Source organism: Rhinopithecus roxellana, chromosome 18 (genome assembly GCF_007565055.1).
Source record: "Rhinopithecus roxellana isolate Shanxi Qingling chromosome 18, ASM756505v1, whole genome shotgun sequence".
Lineage (NCBI taxonomy): Eukaryota > Metazoa > Chordata > Mammalia > Primates > Cercopithecidae > Rhinopithecus > Rhinopithecus roxellana.
This window is the reverse complement of record NC_044566.1, coordinates 1,650,027-1,665,669: the sequence shown is the minus strand read 5'-3', so window position 1 is coordinate 1,665,669 and position 15,643 is coordinate 1,650,027. Positions and strand designations below refer to the sequence as shown.

Genomic DNA, 15,643 nt, shown 5'->3' with positions numbered 1-15,643 from the left:
AGAAAACTGTTTATCCAGAAAAGAGAGATGGCGGTTTAAAACTGGCTGGCAGCTGCCAAGGGGATGAGAGATGGTGGTCTTGTGGCTTCATTTCAAAGGTCAAGAAAGCAACTGCTAATGTGTTGATTGGGAACATAGAGATGCATGTGTTCATTCAAAGTCAGATACTCTATATCTATATCTATCTATCTATCTATCTATCTATCTATCTATCTATCTACCTACCTACCTACCTACCTACCTACCTACCTACCTACCTACCTACCTGCCTGCCTATCTATATCTGTTAGGGACAAACATAAAGTAAAAGTCAACAGGTATTTGATTTGGTGGTCTTCACAATTCATTTAAAGATAGGAACTTAATTTTGAAAAATATCAAAATTAACATATCAATCTAATCTCTCTCTATATACACACACGTGAAGAAGTGACAGTCTCTCCCTGTCCCCGTGCCCCTTGTGTTTCCCTTCCCTCTCCTTTTCCTTCTACTTTCCTTCCTCTTTCTCTCTCACACATAAATACACAGAAATAACACTTTCCTAGTAACAGCAACAATGACTTGCACTGATTTGTTCATGGAAGAGGTCCGTCTTCTACTGGGACGTGCAAACATGCTGATAACTAGACCTGAAAAACAGGCTGACGGACCGGGCGCGGTGGCTCAAGCCTGTAATCCCAGCACTTTGGGAGGCCGAGATGGGCGGATCACGAGGTCAGGAGATCGAGACCATCCTGGCTAACACGGTGAAACCCCGTCTCTACTAAAAATACAAAAAATTAGCCGGGCGAGATGGCGGGCGCCTGTAGTCCCAGCTACTCGGGAGGCTGAGGCAGGAGAATGGCGGGAACCCGGGAGGCGGAGCTTGCAGTGAGCCGCGATCGCGCCACTACACTCCAGCCTGGGTGACAGAGCGAGACTCCGTCTCAACAACAACAAAAACAAACAAACAAACAAAAAAACAGGCTTATGATATTTGCCATGAAGAGAATGTTGATCTACGGAAGACTCTTAGCGGAATGTGCCTAGTCTAGGATTGCTTAAAATAAAACCTAGGATCTAGGGACTAATGAGGTAGGACTCCTTGAAAATATCATGGAAGTCATATAAGGATCTGAGTGTAAAACAGAGACGTTTCATAACCAAAACATTCCAGAGAAGGAAAAGGTTACCTGGAAATCTCTCTTTGTATCTATTTCCAATGCTAGAGAGAAAGTGCCTATATTGTTTGGCAAACTGTCTTCTATCACAATATTCTCTGTTCTTTTTCTGTTCTGCTGACTATGTAATAACTTGCATTCCAGATCTCTTGAGCCTTTGGTATACACCAGTTTCTCTTTCATGCAGTTTTTTCCCAGTGTTGGCCATAAATTAGAATCACCTGGGAAGTCTTAACAACTCCCAGCGGTCAAGCTACATCCCAGAGAAAAGAAGAAAGAATCTTTGTGGGGTCAACTCAGGTTGGGAGTCAGGTGTCAGTATTCTAATAACAGCCATGTGATTCCCAGGTGCAATCAAGGTTGAAAATGTATGTGACGTTAAGACGCTTCTGGAAGTTACGGGTGTGACCCCCTCTACTACAGTTTGCTATAGTGTGAAGAAATACAACATTATTTTTTGTGTTGAAAGACAGTCATAAATTAGACTGATATCTTAAGTTAATTTATATTTTTCAAAATTAAGTTTCTATCTTTAAATTAGTGGTAAAGACCACCAAATCGAATACTTATTGACTTTTACTTTATTTTTGCCCCTAACAGAACCAGCAAAAACTTCTTGCACATGACCTAATATGATATTTTAAACGTAGTTATTTATAATATAATATTTTTAAATGTAGTTACTTATTTATTCACTTACCCCCTTCTTTGTTTCTAAAATACTACAAGGCAGGCTATATTTGCATTTCTATGAGCTGGATCACGAGCAAAATATAGTAAAATCTCATTAGAGGAATAAGGACAACTTGTGGGAAAAAAGAAAGGGTGATTGCCTAATACTGTATAACTGATACAATATTATTTAACTTATTTTGAAGGCTATTCGTTTTTAAAAGTGATTTCTTTAGGGCAGAAATTCTAACTTCATTGATGAAAGATTACTTACAAACTTCAATACAGTAATTCATAATAATTGCAGCCGATTATCCAAGCCTGTTAATTAGAAACACATCATCTTTCTGATCATCGTCCGTGAGATGTGCATTTGGTTCCTGGGTTGGAACCTGTAATGTATTCTCCCCCGGGTGGCCCCATGCACTGGCACTGATTGTGCCGGTTCTTACCAGATGGAGCAGGGACCCTCCCGAGGAGACGAGGGTGTGGGGGTCTGCCCCCTCCTTCAGGAGCCGAAGCACTGAAAACAACAGAGAGGAGAATGGAGTTACAGAGAGTCCTTCCTCCACGTGTGGAACCAAATGTGTAGCCTTTCATTAATATCTAAAATGCAAACAGCTGTGAACACCAACAAAGACAGCTTCTGTGACATCTGACCCTATTTGATGTGATGATTGGTGGTGTTTCTCGTCATCTTCAAACTTATTCCATAGTTGGGCGACATAATTTCCTATTACAACCATGCAAATTAATGAGAAAGTGAAACAGATTTTTTAAAGTTTACTGTTTCAAAGTGTCTGGTGTATGCATCCATTGTAGAACGAAAAGCAAAATGAAAGAAATTACTTCATTAGGTTCACATGGGCATTAGGTCACTGAATTTTTATTTTTATTTTTAATTCATTAAGGCCCATTGGCTTAAAGCAATAAAAGCTTACTTTTTAACATTAACCTTCCACTGGTGCCATGAACCCTTGGCAATGTTTCCACCATTCTCACAAAGCACTTCAGAACAAAGCCACATATATCCAAATTAGTTAAGTTAAGTCAAATGGATCAAACTATATACCAATTACTAGAATAAATTCACAGTTGAAAGGTGACCTGTATTTCCATTTGAACAGCAAAGGTGAATTCATTAGTACACAGAATGCCACAGACTATTAGGAGATTGATTGACTGTGTTCCATTCTCTGCTACTTAAAATGAAGCTGTAAGACCAGCCCCACAGAAAGATTCCTCAATCCCCAAAGCACTATAATGGTTTCCACTTCTAACAGCAATATCATACTTTTAATAAAATACCATGAATGCATTTTCCACACACACAAAATTAAAGCAACAGTTACTCTTTTATTTCATTATTACACAGAACGGTACAAAATGGCTCAGGTTCAAACTCATACCTCACTGAGGCATACTGTCTTCCCAATTAACTTTATCTGTAAAGTGAAATGTTGCCTGAAGGGGCCTTCTTTCCTATGGCACTCCAGTTCTTTTATGTGTTCCAATGTCTAGTCTCTGACTATCTTCCCCAAATCTAACTGCATATCACAGAAGGCAACATGAGTCTTGGCAGACATCGTGACTATGCAAAGCTTCCTCTCCAGGAAGGTCGAGCTCTTTGACGGTGGGTGCAGTGGGTGTGATGAGGGAGACAGGCCTCCACCTGTGAGCCAGGTCAGCCTGCCCTGCCCCGTGTGCCCCGGCCACCCTTTCCTCACATCAGCGCACTCTTGGAGCACATCCAGGAAGAAGTTCCTAAATAGAAGCATGTTCACATCTATTCATTGCCAAGGGACTTTCCTTTGATGATGTTCTTTCTGCAATCAAGGATTTAATTATTTTCATAACCTAGAATCTGCTCACATTGAGTAGTGTGTTACAAAAACATTCTCAAAGGTGGCAAACTTGTAGGTTCAGCTGTAACCTGACAGCTCATATCGTATTCATTTGCCAGCTGGGTTATCTTCTTTCTCTGCTGTTACAAGAAAAGTTGAGGAAGCCAAGGCCATTTTTCTTTTGTTCTTCACTGTACTTCCAAGAACGGTCCTGTTACGTGGTATGGAGATGCTCTTCCTCCCACTCTTTCTCTGCCTCGCTCTCTCTCTGCCTCTCTCTCTCTATATATACATATATATGTGTGTGTGTATATATATATGTGTATATATATGTATATATATAAAATAAATGAAGGCACCTCTTGCAACCTCAAGTACTCATTACTCTTAATGTTTAAAATCCCTTTCATGATAATAGAAAGTTCATTTCATACATTTGCCAATGGTTTCCTCAGATGATAGACAGCACTTTTACTCTAGTATTTATCCTTTTAGCAAATGAAATTATCCATCATGAATTAACTAATATTGATTTTTTTATATTCTGCAAAGAAATAGCACAAGTGTGATCTCACTACAAAGACAGTGTGAAGTAGATTGTATCATGTTATAATATTAGCAAAATGCAATCAGATTTTTATGCAGAGTCCATTATGCAGACACACAGTGAAGTATACATAATAGAAATCAGTGATCCATATTCTTTGGGTTTGGGGTTACACAGGTTTCAGCCTGAGACCTGGAAAGCTACTGAACTTTATGTCTCAGTTTTTCGTCAGTAAAACAATGGACAGTCATACTCACTTCATGGGGGTATTGTGAGAATTAAATGAGACAACATATGTAGCATGCTCCAGGCACTTCGTAAGGATCAATAAATGACTGGAATGACTATGTGTAATAAAACCCCATAATAATATATCATAGAATCCATACTTTAAGATCTATTCTGAACGTTTTCAAACTTTCTGGTTACTAAATGTTGAATTTAAATGCAGAATATACGTGAGGCAAATTTAGCATATTATCCTGGAGGTTGAGTGTATAATTTATCAAACAAAAGTGGAACAAAGGGGGAAATATACACAGCAAAGGAGAATGCTGAGCATGGAGAAAGTGAATCTTTGTTACCTTTGCTTTAAATACAATCTACTGCATTGTAAGTTCATGTCAGTTGATTTTTAATATAGGTATTATTTAACTGTTTCACAACCAACTCATAAAATTCCTGGAATTTTAACAGTTGGCTCTCATGAGCTGGCAAGGGAGAGCTCCAGATCACTAAAGTGGGCAATCATGAAACTCATAAAGAACATTGCCCAGGAACGCCCGGGAATGAGAGCAGGGCTACACTCAAGCTCTCTGAAGGTCCTTCTCATCACAGGGAAACATGCGAGGAAGATAAGCTTCTTCCTCCATCCAGCCAGGCATCATCCTAGTGAGAAAAGGGCAACCTGTGTTTTGTTTTTCCTAGATAGGACAGTTTTTTTGAGAGGGCTGTTTGCATGATCAAGATGGAACCATGTTAGAACCACAAACTCGATATTAACTGGCTTGCCCATCATTACCATGAGTAAGGACTCAAGAATAAGACAAAATCAACTACTGGCCAAATAAGAAATAGGTTTATTCTTTGCATATACATATAGTAGTGTGAGCTAAATTCTATGACTCTGCTAAGGGTTAAAAACTGGAATTGTGAGGGACCTAAATATGAAGATATAATGAAGAAAACATCATTTGTATAATAACCAGTTTATAACAATTTTGAGAAGAAAATTATGAAACTAACACATGTAGAACATTTTTGGTGTAATCCTGTACTAAGTACCTTACATGTAAGAATTACTTTAATTCTCTCCATACCTCTATAATACGGACACTAGAACTGTCACTCTTTCTTTTACTAATAAGGAAGCCGAGGCTCTGTTATATTACGTAGTTCCCTGAAACCATAGGTACATGATGGAACTAGAACTCAAGTGCAGCCACAGGACTCCAGTGATTGTGCCCTTAACCCCAGAATCAGAAAGCAAAACTTCAGAATCACAGCCAGGATCAAGATCCATTGTAGTGGTCTCAGAATTACTAATTGTGTGGGAAATTACTCAAATTTCTGTTAAAATACGTTACCCAAAAAGGTATGGGTTCACAGCAACCTTGTAATAACATGATTGGAGCGGCCAGTCAAGTGAAACGGCAGCACCACTCTGAGTCTTTCTGTTATGACAAAATCTGCAAGGAAACAGCCTAAGGAAAACAGCCATCTGGGGACCAAACAGAATAACGAAGCGCATGCTTCCTTTTATAGTATTGCCGCTTGGACCGGATTCAGCATTTATTGTATATTTGTGGCTTCATCATCAAGCTGCAGCAGAACTCCATCGAGATGCCTGTGGGCGGTGGGGCGGGGGGGCATGATCTGATATTTAAAAAGAAACATTCATTCTCCAAATTTTCAGCTATTGGGGTAAAAAATGGACTAAAATACATCATAAAAGCCATAAGTGGCTTTAATAGACTACGCAGCTGGTTCCCACCATCACCAACAATAACCAAACGCAATAGTCCACCTGGTTGTCAGCATTTATTTTGTGTTTCTACATACTGTATTGCAACCATTTATCTGTAAAGTCTTCGGAGACCCCATTAGCTAGGGGTCTGTATAGCAATCTATACAGTAGGTATATAGTAGGTACTGCATAGCAATCTGTACCTACTCTCACACAATCTCCACTACAGTGGCTCTTATATTCACAAAGGTGTTACATTTAACATCAACAGAGGAAAGGAAGATAAAACTAAGCATACCTGGGTTCTCAATTCTGTTCCTACTATAAGCCCTGCAGAAGACAGTTTCCAGACAGAAGGAAGGACAATCATGCATGGTACGAAGTTAGCAATTGGTAAACCCGGATAGAGGATATATGGGAGTTCTTGTGTTATCTGGGAAAGTGTTCTGTAAGTTTGATTTTATTTCTAAATAAAGAAGTTACAATGAATAACCACAAAGTATCAAGCCAGATCAAGCCAGTGTCATTTTTTTCCTCCTGAAATGATAATGAAAACATCAATGTGAAGACTTCTAAAAATAGATGCCTGAGAATTTCCATACAGTTGTTAGTCGTCTGAGAATGCCTTTGAAAATTATATCTTATCTCATTAACATGTCAATCAAGAAGCGAAGCAAGAAGCAGGAATATAGAAATTATGTTATCAACACCACAGAAACGTCTATTTGCACAGCAGTGTGGCTGAAATACAGATTTCCTTTCGTAACTAGAGCTCAAACTTTAGGATGTATAAGAATAACTTGAGGATTTTATTAAGATGAATTTTCCTAGTTCAGGGCTTCTCAATCTGTTTTTTATTATCACCCCCTCACCCTCTGTGAAACTGTAATAATGCTGACAGGCTGGGATAGCTACTTATGGAATGTGGCCGGATGGAGGGTCACAAAATCGTTGCTTTAGCTAAGAGTTTTTGCCCTTCAAAATCCCATGTTTGTACCTTTAGGAGCTATTTCTGCCCCCATTAGAATCAGTTCCTAGTCCCATCTCTTCAGTCCTTTGATTCAGGAGCTTGTTGTGGGATCTAAAATTGTGTTTTTAAAAAAACACATGCACACACACTGCAGGAGATTCTGGTGCAGATGGTCCCTTAAAGACATTCTGAGAAAAACTGCTAAGATTTTACAATCTCAGGAAATTACCTCTGAACGCCTCATTTGGAAGTGACCGAATTAGTAAGTGGCAAAGACTTGATGGAAGATCCTTTCCCATTACTTTGTCATTGAGAGTTTGGCCCCTAGTGCCTCGTGTTCCACAGGTCCCTCGGGATACACAGTATTCTCAATACATGCATATTAAGCTGGACCTCTGGAATGGATCTGTGGATCTGGAATAATCAGTGTGAGCTCACAGGAGGTGCTCAGGCCGCAGTGGATGGGGAGGCCTCCAGTCAGAGACTGAGTCTGGGCAATGACCGTCGACCCTCACTATGTTTCAGATCCTTACCCAAACTTTGGAAAGACACAAATTGTTCTGTCACAGGTTATTAAATTCAGGCAGTCAAAAATGTGTCCATTGATCCCTATGTTCCTTGATGACTATAATACCGAGAAGCATAGACAGCCAAGGGAATCAGCATCCAAGGACTGTTCAGCTTGTTTCCGTCCAGCCTGGAAACAGTAGGTTCATGATAAGAGGGTCGAGCTAGGTTGTCGGAGCTTTGGTGGGCTCTGCCTGAAGTCTTTATTCAAGTGAGCTGCTCAGTCATACCTTAAGTGTTTGCTTCTGATTTGACACAGATCCACATGCATTCACAGGATGCTCAAGACTGCTACCAGCCACTGTCCTGGACAAGGAGACCCATCAGGGCTGGGCATGAAGTCAAGGTGCATTAGGTTCCAGCCTTAGCAAGGGAATTATGGGTGAATTAGCTTGAAGCAAGCAGTAGCTGAGACCCACCTTAGCCCCAGAGACCTCACAGTCTTCAACCAGTAAAAATGCATTTCATGTCACTTTGGCCATGGCTTTACGATTTCTTTTTTCCCACCCAACTTAATCAAAACTGGACCTGACTAAATCCTGAAGACTGTAAGCCAAGTCCAAGATCTTCAAGGCCCCACTGACCTAGATTCTCCAATTGCAATCCAGTGTGCAGTTATGACAAACGAAACAAATATTTAGTGAGCGTCCTTTTTGTATTAATAGTTAGCACTATCCCAAGAGGTACAGATGTACAGAGAAGAAATAGAAAACAATCTTACCTTCATAGAGTGTATAATCTAGTTGGCACTGGTAGTGGAGAAGACAGAGGACAAAAGGGATCAGAATGATTTGTAGTGCTTCTTGAATCACTGGCTATATATCTTGAATTTGTTCTGAAAACTGAATTACCATTTTCCCTTCAAATATTACTTATAACCCATTTCATTCCTTCTCCTCCTCAAGGATCACACTGAGATTATGCTCAGCATTATCATCATCTTCCTTATATCTCTTAGGCCTTCCTTTGTTTTCACTCAATATATTACCCTGGATATTTTCTACTGCCCTGCCACAATATGAAATCCTTTTCAGCCATGTACAATCAACTGTTAAAGCCATCAATTCAATTTTAATTTGTCACGTTATTTTTTAGTTCTACACTTTCCATTTGATACTTTCATATAGATTTTAATTACCTGGTAGAAGGTTTTATCATTATTTATTGTACATGTTGGAGTAATTATGAAATCAAATCTGATAGCTGTATCATGTGCATCACTTGTGAGTCAGTTTCAATTTTATATTGTTTCCCTTGATCTTATATTTCGGTATACCTGTTGTTACTGATATTATTATTATTTGATTGGTCATATAGAGTGTGTTAGGCTGTACTCTTTTCCTGTTCACATTTTTAAAAGCATTTATGAAAACTAGTATTAATTCTTCTGTAATCATTTGGAAGCCATGTGTGCCTTGTCTTTCCTTTGTGGAAAGATTTTATTAATTAAATCTATTTTATATAAGCCTATCATGATTTGTGTCTTTCTAGGAATTTCTTTGTTTCTTGTGGGTTGTCTAATTTTTTTGGCGTATAATTTTACTAGTATTACCTTTTAACCCATTTTAAGTTTGATTCTAATATACGGTATACTTCCCTTTTCTCTGGGGGATACAGTCCAAGATCTCCAGCATATGCCTGAAACTGCTGATAGAACAAAATTTCATATATGCTATGATTTTCCTATATGTACATACTTATGATAAAATTTAATTCATAAATTAGGCAGAGAAAAGGTTAACAATAATACAATAGAACAATTATAACAATATACTGTAATAAAAGTTATATGAATATGGTCTCTTTCTCTCTTCAAAATATCTTATTGTATTGTACTCACTCTTATTCTTCTTGTGATGATGTGAGATAATAAAATGACTATATGATGAGATGACATAGACACTGTGATGTTGTATTAGGCTACAATTGACCTTCTGATGATAGGTCAGAAAAGGTTCCTGTGTTCCAGGTGATGCCGGATCACTGAGCCATGATGGTGCCAATGGTTAGACACAAGAGCAGAAGATATTGATGATTAACATGCAGGTAGTGTACACAGTATATATGCTGGATAAAGAGTTGATTCGTGTCCCAGATGGAATGGAGTGAGATGGCACAGGGTTTCACTACGCTACTCAGAATATTGTGCAATTTAAACTTTTTGGAATTATTTATTTCTGGAATTCTCTATCTTTTATTTTTGGACCAGGATTGATCATAGGTACCTAAAACCATGGAAATCAAAATCATGGGTAAGGGGGCACTATTGTATCCTCTTTCATTCCTAATTTTAGTGATTTTTCTTTTGGTTTGGTTTGGTCATTTTTTTTTTTTTTTTTTTGTCAGTTTAGCTAAGGTTTTCAATTGTGTTGATCTTTTCAAAGGACCAAGTTTTGGTTTTATTGATTTCTCTATTGTTTTCCTCTATATTTCTTTTATTTCTACTCAAACCTTTATTATATCGTTCCTTTTACTGGCATTGGATATTGTTTACTACTTTTCCTCATTTTTGAATATAAAAAGTTAGGTTAGGCCGGGCGCGGTGGCTCAAGCCTGTAATCCCAGCACTTTGGGAGGCCGAGACGGGCGGATCACGAGGTCAGGAGATCGAGACCATCCTGGCTAACACGGTGAAACCCCGTTTCTACTAAAAAATACAAAAAACTAGCCGGGCGAGGTGGCGGGCGCCTGTAGTCCCAGCTACTCCGGAGGCTGAGGCAGGAGAATGGCGTAAACCCGGGAGGCGGAGCTTGCAGTGAGCCGAGATCCGGCCACTGCACTCCAGCCCGGGCGACAGAGCGAGACTCCGTCTCAAAAAAAAAAAAAAAAAAAAAAAAAAAAAAAAAAAGTTAGGTTAATTTAAGATACTTTTATGTATTTAAATATAAGCATTTATTACTATGGACTTTGGGTGATTAGGTTGTGTTAATGTAGGTTTATCAATCATAAAATGTGTACCATTCAGGTCAGGGAGATTAATAACAGGGGAGGTTATGCAGGTGTCAGAGCAGGGGCTATATGGAAAATCTCTGTACCTTACCCTTAATTTTGCTGTGAATCTAAAGCTTTTCCTAAAAATGAAATTATTAAAGAAAGATGAGTGTTTACAGCTATAAAATTCTCCATAAGAACTGCTTTAGTTATACCTTACATCTTTTAATATGTAGTATTTTCATTTCATTTGTCTAACCTTATTTTATAATATCTATTGTGATTTCTTTTTTGATACATTGGTTATGTAGGAGTATTCTGGTTAATGTAGTAGTTTGCTAGAGCTACCATAACAAGATACCTCAGATGGGTGGTTTACACAATGGAAATTTATTTTCTCATAGTTCTGGAAACTAGAAGTCCAAGATCAAGGTGTTGACAGTTTGATTTCCTCTGAGGCCTCTCTTCTTGGCTTGTGGATGGCCGCCTTCTCACTGTGTCATCACTGTGTCCTCACATGTGACTCTCTGATGGCACACCCTGTGCATGTCCAAATTTGTTCTTATTAAAACACCAGTCATATTAGATTTGAGCCCACCCTAATGACCTCTTTTTAACTTATTGGCCTCCTTAATGTCCTGTTCTCAGATACAGTCACATTCTGAGTTACTGGGGGCTAAAGTTTCAACATATGAATTGAGGGGAGGGGTCAGGGCAGGACAAAATTTAGCCCATATTAGATAATTTTTGTATATTTGTGAATTTTATAATATTCCATCTATTGAGTATTTTTATTTTCATTCCATTATGGTGAACGAACACACTTTGTAATGTTTTAATTCTTTTAAAAATTATTGACACTTGTTTTATGGTTTTGTATGTGGTCTGTCGTGGAGAATGTTTCATGCACTCTTCAGAAGAATGCGTGTTCTGCTGTTGTGGAATAGCACGTTTGATAAATTTCTGCTGTATATAGTTGTTCAAGTCTTCTTGTTCTTGAACTTTTGTCTAGTTCCATCCATTGCTGTGAAAGGTACTGAAATATTCAAATATCTATGCATGCTCTATTTTTCCTTTCGATTCTGTCAGTTTTGCTTCATGTATTTTGGAACCCTGTTGTTAGGCACATATATATTTATAGTTTCTATATCTTCATGATGGAATAATTCCTTTATAACTATATAATGTCCTTATTTTTTCTATAATAATAATTTTTACCTTAAAGTTGAGTTACCTGATATTAACATATGTACTCTGGCACTTTTCAGGTTACTTTTTGAATGGTACATGATTTCCCATGTTTTACTTTCAACCAATTTGTGTCTTTGAATCCAACAGATGTCTCTTATAGGCAAAATATAGCTGGATGACTTTTTAATCAATTCTGCTAATCTCTGCCTTTTGAGTATTAAATCCATTTATATTAATGCAATTAGTGATAAAGTAGGATTTATGCCTACCATTTTGCTTTTTGTTATGCGTATTAAACCTGTTTCATTCTTCTATGCCCCCATTGCTGCCTTTTTTGTGTAAATAGGTACTAATTTACATGCCATTTTGATTCTCATGCATTTATTTTCATATATTATTTATTTTCTCATTATTTCCCTTGGGATTACAATTAATATATTAATTTATAATAATTTAGTTCAGATTAATGCCAACTAAATTTCAAGAGTGTACAAGAACTTTTCTCTTATATAGCCAGCTGTGCCCTCTACCGCTACCCTTCTAACTTTGGGTCATCATGTTCAAACAAATTACATCTTTATGCGATGTGTGCTCATTTATAACAGACTTAAGTTCATTTATTTCTGTAATTATGTTTTAAATATAATTAAAGATTAGAGTAACAAAAATAGGCAATACTTTTTTTTATATTTATTTATGTGTTTAAATTTCAAGTGCTGTCTATCTGTTATGTGAATTCAAGTCAAATGTCTTTCATTTCAGCCTGAAAGATTCCCTTTGCTGTTTCATGAAGGGCAGATCTGTTAGAGAAAAATTCTCTTAGTTTTTGTTTTTCATTAATGTCTTAATATTCCTCCATTTTTGAAAAGTCCTTTTTATGGATATAGAATTCTTGGCTGGCAGTCTTCCTTTTTAGCACTTTGAATTTGTCATCTTTCTGCCTTTTGGCTTCCATGGTTTCTGATTAGAAGTCAGCTGTTAATCTTCTTGAGGAACCCTTGTACATGAAGCATAACTTCTATATTTATGCTTTCAAGATATTTTTTGCCTTTGGCTTTTCACAGTTGGATTATGTTGTGTCTAGGTGTGGATCTGTTTCAGTTTATCCAACCTGGAATTTGAGAAGCTTCTTAGATGTGTACATTAATATTTTCCATCAAATTCGGCAAGTTGTCACCCATTCGTTCCTCCAATATCATTCCTGCCTTGTCTCTCTCGTCTCATCTGTGACTCCATTATGTACGCTGGTACACTTGATGGTGCTCTACAGGCCCCCTGAGGCTGTGCTCATTTTCCTTCATTGTTTTTTTCTTCTCTACCTCAGACTGGATCATCTTAATTGATCTATCTTTAAATTCACTGCTTGTTTTGCCAGCTTAGGTACACTTTATTTCTGCTAGTGTATATTTAATTTTAGTTACTGTACTTTTCAACTTCAGAATTTCTATTTGTTTCTGTTTATAATTGTTCTTCTCTATGTGGGGAGATACCACTCTCATACTTTCCTTTAGCGATTTAGATATAATTTTCTTTAGTTATTTGAACATTTTTATGATCGTGTATTTAAAATCCCTCTCCGGTAAATCTAATATCTGGGCTCTCTCAGACACAGTTTCTGTTGACTACTTTTTTCTCTCTCTGCGGAACATACTTTCTTGTTTATTTGAATATCTCATAATTCTTTGTTGACAACCATGTTTCTTAGTTTGGTTTGTGCTGCTATTACAGAATGCACAGGCTGGTTAATTTATTTTTTTAAATGGTAGTTTATTTTCTAACTGTTCTACATCCTGAGAAGTCCAAAATCAAGGGGCCAGTATATTGTGAGAACTTTCTTGCTGGGTCATCCAATGGGGTAAGGTGGAAAGAAGGGGAGGGCAAAAGGGACCAAACTCATCCTTTTGGAAGGGAGCCACTCCCACAATAACAAACCTACTCCTGTGATAACAGCATTAAACCACTCATGAGGGCAGAGTCCACATGGCCTAATCACCTCTTAGTACTGTTACAATGGCAATTAAATTTTAACATGAGTTTGGGAGGGGACAAACATTCCAAACAAAGCACTAAACATGATAAATAATAAAATGTGGAAACTTTGAAAATCAGATTCACTGTCCACTCCTGGGTAGGTTGCTGTTTCTGCTTGTAATTGTTTGTTTGTTTCATTACTTTTCTTAACTAAATCTGCAATGTCTATATTATGTGTCATGTGTAGCCACTGAACTCTTTGCTTATTTATTGTAGTAGTCAGTGAGTAAACGTATTTCCTTAAATGGCTTGAAGCAATAACACTCTTAGCCTTCACTTAGGAGCTGGGCTTCTGTGCTGGGACACTTCTGTGCTGGGGCATTGCTGTGGTGCTCTTGGAGACAGTTTACATCTTTTCCTTAGTCTGCACTTCTACCTGTGCAAAGCCTTAAGATCAACCCTAGGAGAGAAACTGGGGTCTTCCCAGGTATCTTATGAGCACACCCACAGCTCTGAACATGTGCATAGCCTTCTAGATTCTGGGCATACATTGCAGTTTTTCGAAGTACTCTACGGCCCTCTCATTTCCTTCTAAGTGTTTTGGCTTCTTGTTGGTCCCAATTGTTGCAATGCTAAAGGATTCCTGCTGGTTGTTTTCTACAAACGCCCCAGGGAAAAGGTTTGTAGTGAGCTTATTCTGAGTCACTTTATATGAAAACAAATCTTGTGAGGACAGTGGCCAGATAGGTCAAATGATGATAATTCTCTAAGAATGGTGTTTTTGGAGGAGATCCAAACCCAGTCTGCAGCCTCCAGTCTCTCCGAGGCTGCTGGTTTATGGGGCTGCCAAGATTGAGAGGCTGCCGGGTTTTAGGGCTACTACAGAGCTAGGGAGAAGAAGAGGTGGCTACAAAAGTTGAAGGACCACAAAACACTGCTCTTGCCAAAGTTCAACCATTTGTTCCTGAATAAACGCTGCTTTTTTTTTTTTTTTTTTTTTTTTTTTTTTTTTTTTTTTGAGATGGAGTTTCGCTCTTGTTGCCCAAGCTAGAGTGCAAAGGCACAATCTCAGCTCACTGCAACCTCTGCCTCCCAGGTTCAAGAGATTCTCCTACCTCAGCCTTCTGAGTGGCTGGGATTACAGGCGTCTGCCACCACACCCGGCTAATTTTTGTATTTTTAGTAGAGACAGGGTTTCACCATGTTAGCCAGGCAGGTTTCGAACTCCTGACCTCAAGTGATCCACCTGCCTTGGCCTCCCAAAGTGCTGGGATTCTAGTTGTGAGCCACCGTGCCCGGCCTACAAATGCTTCTTAGATTGTTGGAAGCCTTTGATTAATCTCCAAAGTCCTGAAAAAGTTTATTGTGCCAGTGTTCTCGTTGCTTTATGAAGGACAAATTTTCAGTGGTCGTCTCTTTGTAATTCCAGGAGCAGTCTCCCCCATTATCTAAAAACTGACAGAAGAATCCCTGAAAATAGTTATGTCTCACTGAGAAGAAGAAATTTGCTAACATTAGATTTATAGTAATCATTATTATTTTTTTGCTGAAGATGAAATTTCCAAGTTTTTGTAAGATGGATAAAATATTCAAAAGGCTATTGTCAAACTTACATGTTTTACAGAAATTTTAACATATCCTATTGCGGTACAAATTGTCTGGTGGGAATCAGGAATGGTCTGCTTACCAAAACCAGTCCTATAAATCATTGACTCTCTATATATTCCAGAACAGATGTAAAGTGACAGTATTATAACATCATAAACTTGATAGCATATTTCCTCAGATCTTGATGTAGAAGTAGTAAACCCAGGATGCATGCAA

At 38.1% G+C, this 15,643-nt stretch overlaps 1 protein-coding gene across 2 annotated transcripts in view; it reads right to left on the bottom strand.

Moving 5' to 3' along the window:
- Positions 1 to 15,643, bottom strand: part of MYO16 (myosin XVI) — a 609,548-nt gene that overhangs the window by 482,863 nt on the left and 111,042 nt on the right. For both annotated transcript variants that reach the window (XM_010384748.2, XM_010384747.2), the window contains exon 3: positions 2,285 to 2,355. In XM_010384748.2, the coding sequence (XP_010383050.1) occupies positions 2,285 to 2,355 (71 nt within the window). The remainder of the gene's footprint in view (positions 1 to 2,284; positions 2,356 to 15,643) is intronic.